This window comes from Miscanthus floridulus, chromosome 10 (genome assembly GCF_019320115.1).
Source record: "Miscanthus floridulus cultivar M001 chromosome 10, ASM1932011v1, whole genome shotgun sequence".
Classification (NCBI taxonomy): domain Eukaryota; kingdom Viridiplantae; phylum Streptophyta; class Magnoliopsida; order Poales; family Poaceae; genus Miscanthus; species Miscanthus floridulus.
Window position 1 is genome coordinate 126549816 of NC_089589.1, and position 11850 is coordinate 126561665.

At 44.7% G+C, this 11850-nt stretch overlaps 1 protein-coding gene across 1 annotated transcript; it reads right to left on the reverse strand.

The window, feature by feature from the left end:
* Window positions 1-755: 755 nt before the first annotated feature.
* LOC136487179 (uncharacterized) lies at window positions 756-10216 on the reverse strand. The gene is made up of 10 exons (XM_066484309.1): window positions 9616-10216; window positions 7671-7849; window positions 6725-7018; window positions 3999-4053; window positions 3818-3869; window positions 3603-3707; window positions 2776-2914; window positions 2282-2360; window positions 2170-2201; window positions 756-1389 (listed from the first exon to the last, which is right to left on the reverse strand). The coding sequence occupies exons 1-2, from the start codon at window positions 9924-9926 to the stop codon at window positions 7804-7806; spliced, it is 357 nt and encodes a 118-aa protein (XP_066340406.1). The 5' UTR covers window positions 9927-10216; the 3' UTR covers window positions 756-1389; window positions 2170-2201; window positions 2282-2360; window positions 2776-2914; window positions 3603-3707; window positions 3818-3869; window positions 3999-4053; window positions 6725-7018; window positions 7671-7803.
* Window positions 10217-11850: the final 1634 nt, after the last annotated feature.

Sequence of the window (11850 nt, forward strand, 5' to 3'; positions counted from 1 at the left end):
ACCAGGAGCCCTTCACCCTCATGCGCTGACACCACCGGCCCTCCCCAACAAGCGCTGCTCGCCGCTGCTGCTCCAGCGCATCGTCACATAGCTATACTCTGCCTTCTCCAACACAACAGTCACAAGCAGCTGTTGTCAATGTCAACATGTGAGGCATGGCATGCTCGGATAAGGGACGAGGCCGTTGGCGAGCTTGAACTTTTCTTCTTCCTTCTCTATTCCATCGTTGGCCGAATCCTCCACGCCGGCCAAATTTGAGGCACTTACTCAATCCCGTCTCGATTCGTCTTTCCCACAGAACCATCTTGGAGTCACGAAGCCCCTGGCTAGCTCTTGTTGACGAGGATCCCCATTGTGGCATTCTTGTCCGGTGGAATTCCTGAATTTCTCCACCATGGCCACAACGACGTACTCACCGTGCACAACCACAAAACAGATTAACCTTAAGGGTCGAAAACCCTCAGGAAAAGTAACAAAACCGCCAAAGAAATAACTCCTGGCGACCAACACTCAATGAAGGACCGCCAAGGGTAGAGAGTCAAGGAAATAGCTATTACCTTGAGGGACGGCCGCCATAAATCAATTCCTTAAGAGGTGAGCCGCCAAGGAAACAAATAAATGGGCAGATTTTTAACACCGTCAAGAAAATGTAACAACACCCAAGGATATATGTTTCCTTGAGTGCCGATGACACCCAAGGAAATGTAACACCCCTCAACGATGCATGAATATTAGAGAGCCTAAACAATTTCAAATGAAAAAACACTATGCCAGAAAAGCACATTAGTGACGTGTCTAGATAGTCATTATTGACGTGGAAAAAACGCGTCACTTACATTGCGTCTGTGATGTGAACATACCAGTGACGCGTAAAAAACGCGTCACTAATAGCCCACACCAGTGACCCGTCTAGTCAAGATGCGTCACTAATGACCTCTCAACAGTGATGCATACAGCCAATACGCGTCACTAATGAATATTCACTGTGAGTCGTTCAGCCAAGACGCGTCACTAATGAATATTCACTGTGACCCGTTCAGCTGAGACGCGTCACTGCTGTGGACGTCATCAGTGACTCATTCAGCCAAGATGCGTCACTAATGACAATTTACAGAATTAAAAAAAAAAGAAATATCTCGAATGCAGTAGTGCTCTGCTGTTGGGTACCCATTCTTTTATGCTGCAGAAGCTTTGGCTGCTGATCTTCCTCACACATTACACATGTTTCATCCATTACACATGTTTCATCATTTACAAACTTTAGATACAACTTATGCTACAAAGTATCTGCCCAATGAGAGGCATTCACCTTATTGATACCACTTCCTGATCTGTTTTTGTGAATCCTTCGTTATTCTTTCTATGCAGCTGGAGACAGCAACAGTTGTACTGCAGACACACAATTTCAGTCATATTTTCAGCTGTTAATATCAGGCACCTAAGGTGCCAACCAGAGAAACATATGAGAGCAAAAACATACTCATATACGGATACACTTTAACAAGTTCAGTGCAAATGTAATACCCACGGTGCAAACATATGAGAGCGATTAAAATTAAGTCTAAATAGCGCAGTCCCCAAACTTGGATTTAGAACAAAGCTGTTAAAATTAATTCTAAATAGAACAGACTGCAAATGAAAGAAAGGACATGTTTATTCAGGTCTTCTTTTGTACAGAAGTTTGCATGGAAGGTGTATTCATAATTAGAACCAATCTAGCTCAGGCCAATAATTAGAACCTGATGATAATCTGAATCAGAATGTCTCTAGCACTACTAGTAGCAAGCAACACAAAGTTCCTTCTTTTGGACAGAAGTTTGCATGGAAGGTGCATTCTTAATTTTTCTGTGTTGTCTCCAGATTACAGCTCCTATATTAAATTTCATTGCTTTTGCAAGATAATCTTAAGAGTTTTTTTTGTGAATAATAATCTTAAGAGTTAGAGTGGTCTGAATTTACTATCAGTTCACTAATATTTATTTTTTTATGATCAGACAATATTTTCTAGAACTGTTATCATACGATAGGTACTTTAATGGCTGATAATTTTTACTCATGAATAGCACCAGAAAATTGGCTGTAAAAAACCCTAGTATATGCTGCAAATAATTAATGCCTACACAGCCTAGTATTTTAACTACTGCTATTGTTGTCCCAGTGGCAGTTTACCTGCAAGAAGAGGCCATTGGGCACCCTGATGCCTGCACCCAACAAAAAACAACTGGAGCATGTAAATAATAAATTGACCAAAACCACAACTAAGAACCGAAATGGCCTGTACCTAGCAATTGTATTGCCGGTGAAGCCAAGGTCAGTGGAAGTGCTCTCCAAGTGCTTTCTCCAAGGGCTCATTCAACACCCTGCGCCATTACCATCACGGCACCAAATAAGCATAAGTTTCAAATAACAAACTGAGGCCTGCACCAGTATGAGCAGCTGAGGCTGCTTAAGACAAGCATATGGAAGAAGTTTTGGTGATATATAATGTTTGGCACCTGCTATTCAGTTCAGCTAAGTTAGCACTTGGCATTTGCCATTCAGTTCAGTTGACAAAGATAAATAGCAACAGAAGTGCTTGAGACAACTCATGGTCGGCTAATCTCTCTCAGTAATTCTTTTAAAAAAATAACTACAGTTGAACTTTGTTAATCAACAGTGAATCGTTTTTGAGTGGTCGTGCCATCCAAGCAAAACCCAGGTATACATTTGTAGAAAACAAACTGGCAAGAACAGCATATCAAACTGAAATAAAATCCTATAGAATATATGCTTTACCACAAGGCATAGATGACTGATTGACTGAACCGCCACCACAAACTTCTTCTGTGACATCTGTGAAATTTTGGGTCCCACTCCTGGGCTGAATTTCCTTCTTGGTGTCACATTTCTCCTGAGGGTTCGAGTTTCTGCCTTGCTGGGACAAACACAGGAAAAGTCATTAAAAAACAGAGATTTTTTGAAAGCGATTCCTGCATGAATTCAGATGTGCAGAAGGAAATCCCCTAGAACTTTCATATTATCACGTTTCAAAGGAAAGGCCATTTAATACATGAATTTATTATCTAAGCCACAACTACACAAGCTGTGATTTCACCAAACTAAATGTTTTTTCTATTGTTTCATCTTGGATGGCTGGACAGCAGCGTGCGTGTTAAAGACAGCAGCATGCACTAGATGGTTGCTGCTGTGTTGGTTGCTCTCCTGGTTCTATCCTCTATTCTCGTGTCCACCTATGCAGGTACGCGCAATCAATAATCATGCATGTAGCTCTACTGCTGTCGTAAAACAATTAAGCTTCAAATTAATTAATTACTTATTATCAACCTGTCCATCAGTCTCCAATCCCTCCCTTGCATCTCTTTTGTCAAAACAGTATCAGATTTGCAATAGTCATAATGTTTAACCATACTTCAACTAAGTCTACCGTCAGTCCTATGGTCAAGCAAGAACTAATCAATCTACACTGCCATTGAAAGACAACATCTATCTAATATGTTCAGTGTTTTAATTGATGTTCCATACAGTCCGGATGTAAAACTTTAAAGTTTAAATCATTAAGCTTGCTTCAGCATTACTATCTGCAGTTCATTTAACTAATTTACCATAAGTGCAGATGCCATCACGGCCATGCTCACAACTGTGTCTTCCCAGGCTGTGGAGGTGCACTGCTATGCTGCCAAGGCTGTAGTGCTCGGGCAAGATGGAGACTGGCAAACCATAATGAGGTATAATATCATATCTCGTACTGTCAATCTAAATTGGGAATTGGCAAGTATACATGATTAGTAAACAAGATAGAAGAGATGCTCCAGCAAACCTTTCACAGCCATGCCACTGGAAGGTTCAATACACCAGCAAACCTTTCTTACCTATTACACAAGTAGAAAACTCGTTTTGTCTTCTTATATTATACTTAATGAAGGGATGACTACTGCAATTTCAGTGAAAAAATACCAGAATGTACAAAAGCTAACAGGTTCGTCATTTAAAAAACTCACTCTGTGATGTAAGATGGAGATACTTTATTCTCCTCCACGCCAAGAGTTCACTAACCTGCAATTTCACAATAGTGATCAATGAAAGTAGCCTTCCTAATCAGCCACCAAATAAATCTAGATCCATAAACAGAATTTTATCCCCAAATTAAACAACATGCTAGGCTTATTAAAAAATATCAAACTAACTGCATGTTCTAGGTGTGCATCCAGGGTGCTAAATACTATAAACAACATCTTTATACTCATTTGAGGGACTGATTTAGCAGTTTTCATGGTCCAAAATCAGTGAGAAAATTTACCTGTAACTGCACACAACATACATCTACATAACTTGTGATAGCTTTAAAATAAATAAAGCAATACAAAATTTAAATGTTGGCAAAGGATATATGTAAGATGCAAAGAATATTAGCGGGTATAGAAGCTGAAACCGGGATCCCTTGGGATCAGGCCACGACTAAGCCTCCAATCTCCCGAACTTGAAGATTATAACCTACTCGTCATACATAACTTCACAAACTCCCACCGGAGACAGCAAATTTATCCCTCCCCAACCACCCAATAATTGTCAACGAATGTGCCGTCTACAATTCAATTAGACTCACAAAATATAGCAGGGAATCGGAATATATTCAAGGCAAATAATCGTGGTAGCGATTCCCCAAACACCCACCCCTCCTTGAACTAGATCTCGCTGTAACCCTCTCCCGCCACAGCCCCGAATCCCACGGCCAACAAGCAGATCGAGAGCGCGAACATGTGGTGAACTGGGCGCAGATCATGGAGGCAGCGAGGAGAAACAGGGAGACTGGGACCGGTCTGGATCCGCCCCTCATCTCCGGCCTGAGTGCGCCGATCCCTCCTCCCTCTCAGCTCGCTGCAGGTTGGTGGTGGCCTGGTGTGGTCACCGGGAACGGGGGCGCCGCACCACGCAGTCCATCTGGGGGAGGCAGAGTCCACTGGGCTACTGGGGATCGGACGGGGGCGCCGCACCACCTAGATTCGCCGTCAGCCGTGGCCTCCCCCGGTCAAGCCAACCACCTCGCCAGATCTGCCGAGCGCCAGCTCCCATGAGAGAGAGAGAGGACCACGGGTCACGGGAGGAGGGGGAGAGCGGACGAGGAGAGGCAACGGGAGTCGGGTTCGGACTTGACCTGAGTTAACCGGTCTTCATAATTTTTTCGGGTCCGCCGTGATGCATTTGATGGGGAAGAGTCACTGATAAAAGATGCTGATACCAGTGACGTGTCTCGTTGAGAAGAGTCCCAGATAACGCGGTATTAGTGACGCGTTTTGTTCTTTGGTCCTGGACAACAACTAACTAGCGACGTGTTCTGTTGATCCGCGTCACTAATCTTACATTAGTGACTCGTTTTGATTCTATGTCACTGATTATGGTATCTCCTTTGTGCTGTTTTGGCATAGTGAAAGTTTGAACTCAAAAGTTTTATATCTCATCGAGTACTACAGCTTTAGTTTAGGTTGTATCTCTATCTGAGGTCATCTAAAAGATTCAAAAAATTTGAAGTCCAAAACTTTGAGAACTTAAAACATAGTTTTGTAGACTTCAAATAATTTCAAATGAAAAAGTCATTAACTACTAAGTTGTATATCTCTTCGGGCTCTACAACTTTGATATAAACTTTGCCTCCATACGATATTAGTATGTTGTATGTCAACTTTAAAACTAACTAGGTGTCTCAAGCTAAGTGCTAGTATGCATTCTCTAATGCATAACAACACAAAATTATACCTTTTGTTGGATTAATGTGCTAATAAAAAATGTATTTCATTTCACAAACATGTCAATGGAGCATTTGTGTCTATAAAATACAATGTATAACTAACAAGAATGCAATGAGTTCAATATATTGGTGGTTAAGGAGAATATGATTATAAACTGAATTTTTTCTTTGGCAGCTACAGTAATTTACTTTAGGGTTTACACCCAAGGAAACTAGCACTTCATTGGCGATTTCCGGTTACACCTAAGGAAATGTGAATTACCTTGGTGGTTTCTAATAACATTAAAGGAAATATGAATTACCTTGGTGATTTTGAATAGTACCCGAGCAAATGAGGAAATACCTTGGCGGTTTGTAATAACACTCAAGGAAATATATAATTAGCTTGGTGGTTCAGACTAGCACTCAAGAAAATATGGAATTAACTTGGCGGTTTGGGTTAGCACTCAAGATCAAGAATATGCATTTCTTGGAGGTTTCATACGACCCCCAGGGTAATAATATATCCTTGGGGGTTCAATTTCACTCAAGGAAATTGGTGGCCCCAAGGATATTCGGTTTTCTGGTAGTGGTGGAGGGCTCAGCTTCGACCTATCTTCTTCACTTGATCATGGTTCTGTACTTCTATTAGCTTGATGATCCTGAAACCAGTGTCTCTTTCTTGTTTCCATAGCCGGGTATACGGGAACATGGTCATCACTCGTTCAGATCTACCATCAATGAGCCTCCTTCCCAGTCGCGGAGCAGTTTGAAGTTGGGTATTCCCGGGTCCAAAAAAAATCCAATGCATAGCAACATAGTTTTTAAATATAATTAATAGTAGTATTCTATCCCGCAAACTCTTCAAATCCATTTTCTTCTTCATTTTGCAACCGAAAGCAAACTATAGGAAAAATATATGCACACTATTAACTAAAAATCACTAGCACTAGCACACATTCATATTCGTAAAACCAAATCGGTATTCGGTAAATCCCTCACCGTCGGTTGTCCTGCTGTCCTGGTGGCATACAAGCCTGGTGCGGTGGTGCCTGGTGGGTTGGTGGGCGTGCGTCGGTGTCCTGCAGGACGTCATGGCGCTCGGGCGCTGTGCCGCTGCCGCGCTGAGCGCTACGCCCCTCATGGCCACCCCGAGCCGTCCCCCTAGCAGGCTAGCACATAAAGCCAGGTGGCCAGATGCAGCCGCCACCGCGACTGCCTATTGCCTTGAGCCTCAGGCCGGCAGGCCCCGGCACCTCCTACCGCCGCTCACCGAGAGTTGAGCATCGCCGCCACCTGTCGGGACTAGGGTCAGGAGAAATGGAGAAGGCGTGAGAAGCGGGATAGGGGATTTTGCCGAAAGGAGGAGCACCATGGCCTGCGCCCTTGCCCCTTGCGGGTTGGCCTGGAAGGCTAGATCCACTACGTCAAATATGCTTTTTAGGGGCGGCTAATAAGCATTTGTAGGGGCGGTTCGGCCAGCCGTCCCTACCATACCGTCTCTACAAATCATGTATTTGTAGAGGCGGTTTCCAGACCGCCCCTACAAATCGATTTGTAGGGGTGACTGGTGTTACCAGCCGCCTCTACAAATTGATTTGTAGGGGCGGTTAGTACTATAGCTGCCATATATTTTAAATTTTAGGGGCCCCTACAAATCATTTTTCCGTCAAAAAAATTTTAAATTTACAATTCAAATTCGACCGGAACATATATTTTTCATGCACAACTCCATCATGACTTATCTTCTTCTGCGATTGTACTGAAACTCAATGACAATACACATTTATTTATACCAAATTATAACAAATATTCCATGACAACACACGGTGCAAATTATTGTGCTTGCTGTTCATTTAAACTATGAGACTGCACATAGGTATATGAAAAGTAATATGAAAACCAATCTTCGCTCGATGCAAGTAACACAAGAGAGAACAAGACACACCCAGACAGACTGAACAGAGAAGGAAGAAGAAAGGTCCTGACAAGCTCTTTCATTCTACCGTCATCCTCGTTAGGTTCAGGAAGCCCAGATCTCCTCTTGTCAACCCAGATCTCCTCTTGGTGGTGCTGACCACTTATGACCACTGACTCACAGCTCGTGTCTGTGGTCGCAGCAGAAGGCTGCAAACATCATAACACACAGTATGAGACGTTGAAGCATGCAACAAGGTGCACATCAAAAGGCATTTTTTGTTGCTCACATGTTTTTCATGCTTATCCTCATGATCTACAAACAAATGACAAGTGAAGTGAAAATTTGTATCTATAAGCATATTGTGTAAATTTGTATCTGTAAAAGTAGTCATATAATGGCCTCCACATATTGCCTTATAATTTTCAATGATCTTAAGTACAGCATAAAGAAAGCCATGAAGTAGCAAGCAGAATAACATCACTTGTGACCTGATGACTCATTGTTTTTTAGTGAAGTCAATACAAAGAATTAGATTTGATGACTGAAGACCACATTCTCTCAGAGCAGTAGTGATCTTCATAATTCGAAATAAAAAATTATAAACAGACAGCAGAAAGAAAGCCATGAAGTAGCAAGCAGAATGAAATCACTTGTGACCTGATGACTCATTGTTTTTTAGTGAAGTCAATACAAAGAATTAGATTTGATGACTGAAGACCACATTCTCTCAGAGCACTAGTGATCTTCATAATTCTCAATAAAAAATTATAAACAACATATATAACATAAACATGTATTCTGTAGAAATGGATGGTCGAAACACATGAGCAGTGTTAACTACCAATAGAACTTTCCATGTAACAACAGCCAATACCACCAGATTTCTATATGCATTTATGCTCGCACCCACAACAAACATCAATCCAAATGGAACATCAAGGTCAACAATACTCAAATCTGAAGAGACCTGGATAAAAGAATTTGTAAGTTCATCCATCAATAGGAATTATCCAAATGTAAAATAGAACTTTGGACTATCATATTTTATCTGTCTAGTAAATTTAAAGATTCGCTTTGATTGCTGGTTGAGACGTTCACACTACAACTAATATGCAGGAGGTGTAAGTTGACAACCAACCTCACTACCTAATATACCTCAGACAAACAATTTGTTTAAGTATCCTTACCCGGCTAAGTACCCTTCCAAGAGGGGGAGAATCAAAAAAGGACATTGGTGCACGGAACAATGAGTTGAGTAACTGGGAAAATAAAGATCTTGATGTCTGGACCCCAAGAACAAAGTGCTAACGATCTAAATAGCAAGAAGAACACCGTGAAGATTCCAATTGCAATGTACACAGAAATTAAATCAACTTAAGTGTACTAACATCAGGATTCTGCACATTAGCAGCCATCCATGAATTCTGTGACTCGAAGAGCATCTCATCCAGTACTTCATAAAGTCAAGGAAAGTGCTATTAATTTAATTTGAGTAGAAGCAACAATCGAGCATATGACTATACGACGTTTAACAGCCCTCGCTGCCTCGCACAGTCACGCCGTCGTCTCCTCGCCGCATAAAATCTGTTACGACTTGTTATAGCCACATCAAATGGAACACAGGGAGCAGATCAACCACAAGCAGTCACATAGCACAGAGCGCTATGGCACCGGAAGCAACGAATCAAGATTCCATTGGAAGCAAGGGAGGTTGTCAGGCGGAGGCACGGAACAAGAAGATAATGAAGGCGCGCTCACTCACCCGTGTTCCATCTTACCGACATCGCGGCAGTCCACCTCGGCGTCGCAGCCAGCGTGGACTTCTGCGATGTCATTGTCGCCCAGGAAGTGTGCTCCTCCATCCCCTTCACGTCACGCATCGAGTTTGCTTGCTAGGGGATTCTATCGAGGAAAAGGGGGAGAAAATCAGATCGAACCGGGAAGGAAATCGGATGCAGGGTCGAAGCCTTACGTAGGTCCACGGCGCCGCCGATCCGGGGGCCACACGTGCAGGTGGACACGCTGGGGCTCGTCGGTGCTGCCGCGGCCCGCGTACGGCGGCTGCGCCGGCCGGCGTACCGCTTCCGGCGCAAAGCTGCTCTGCGGCAGCCTGGCCAAGGACGCGGTAAGCCCGAAGGGGCGCCTCTGCGGCTGCAGCCCGAAGACGCCACGGGAGCGAAGGCAGCGCACTGGCCGAGGCCGTGGTGGGTGCACCGGCCGCGGTGCCGACCCGCCGCTACCACTACCGGGCCAGGACGCGCCGCCGCTGTCGGATCCACACATGGACGCGCCCGTCGGTGGAGCTCCTGCAGCCAGATCTGGTGGAGGCGGTGGAGGTCGAGCAACGCCGCCGTCGCTCGCTGTATCAGAGCCGGATCTGGTGCGGCCTCGTTGGATCCGCCTCCTCGCCGTAGATCCGCCGCAGATCCGACTCCTCACCGTAGATCCGCCGCCTCCGTTGCCGGTGTGCCCTCCGCAGCCGTTGTTCGCCGGATCCACCGGGGAAGAGGAGGGAGCAGCCGCCGAGCGCACGAGGGCCCTCGCCGCCTCCCGCCGGGGCCAGTCCCGCGCCGCTGCCCAAGCGTGCTAGCGAAGCCGAGTATTCGGCGTCGAGAGAGCGAGGGAGGGAGAAAGCGAAGAGAACGGAGGGAGGGGTGAGAAGAAGCCTCTGGAATGAGGAGGTGAAGCCGAGTATTTATTCTTTAGACCATTTGTAGGGACGGCTGGTTATTGAGCTGCCCCTATAAATCTTAACATCGGGGGCGGCTGGTGGGTGAGCCACCCCTACAAATCCGATCCATTTATAGGGGCGGCTCGTATGACCAGCCGCCCCTACTGTTCCATTTGTAGGGGCGGCTGGTCTTTTGGCTCCTGAGCACACCACTGTAGGGGCGGCTCCATCACCAGCCGCCCCTACAAAAAATGTATCCCATTGCTACAAACCGTTTTTTACGTAAGGAGGCTGCAAATAGGAAGCTGAGGGCTGAGTTTCTACTTGAAAATTAAATCAACAATTAACACCAATATATACATATGAGTATATACACATATATATACACTGCAGGGAGGCAACAAAATTTGTATGAATATTTCGAAGCCAAGTCAAAATGAAGACCCCAATTTGCACACGTTATCTATCTATTATACACCTAAAAAATAATTAAGGGTATCGTCAGCGCAATAATCCTACGTGAAAACTGCAAGGTTACTCTTCTCTCTGTTCCCTACGACGTACATGATTCCGTTTCCTACGTCTTTTTCCCTAAGTGACTGTGCCGCAGAGAAGATGAAAGGCACGGCGACCAAATCATACGTGGCCTCCGACCCGAACCCCACGGCAACGATCGTGGTCCTAGTCGCCGCCGGCGTGGGCGAGACGAAAGGCATGGCGATTGTCAACGAAATATGGTCGGCAATCTATCCAGGGGTATGCCCAAGGTAGTAGATTATCGACAGACATATGCGCAAGCTACAAACAAGATAGTGACGCAAGACAGACACGAGGTTTTATCCAGGTTCGGCCACCGTGAGGGCGTAATATCTACGTCCTGCGTCTGATTGTATTGCTGTATGTCAATGAGAGATGTTTTTAGAGGGGTCCCCTGCCCGCCTTATATAGTCTGGGGGGCAGGGTTACAGATCTGGAAACTAATCCTAACCAGTTACAATTGCCATAGGTTGCCAAATAAGGATTCCTATTCTGACTGACCAGGATCTTGTTTGATCTCCAAATCTGCCTTGATTCCTTGCGCGGGACTCTGAACAGATTGGCCGGGCCGCACGTCGTCTTCTTGTGGGCTAGACCCCCTGGTCCGGGCCGGCCCAAGCCTAGCCGTAAGGGTATAGGGGTTAATACCCCCACAGCTAGTCCCCGAGCATCATGTATTATGCTGCGACACGCCGTTCGATCCCCTTCGGCTAATGCGATCCATCTTCATGTCATCTCTAACTGGTTGAAACATTGACCAAGCGAATGTGCCAGTATTCTGGTCAGAACAGAAAGTAGTAGACCACGATTATAGCCGAAGATTCCGGTTGTCCGAAGAATGCATGGTGCTCTAAAGAAAAAAGAAAAATATTTCTTTTCTTATCAAGTGTGCCCACTTGTATTTCTGAAAAGAAATGTAAGTGACCCTTGGACAATAGTAATTCTGGCTAACAATCAGAGCGTAGGGGTCGATAAAATAAGCACATTCACCGCAAGGTG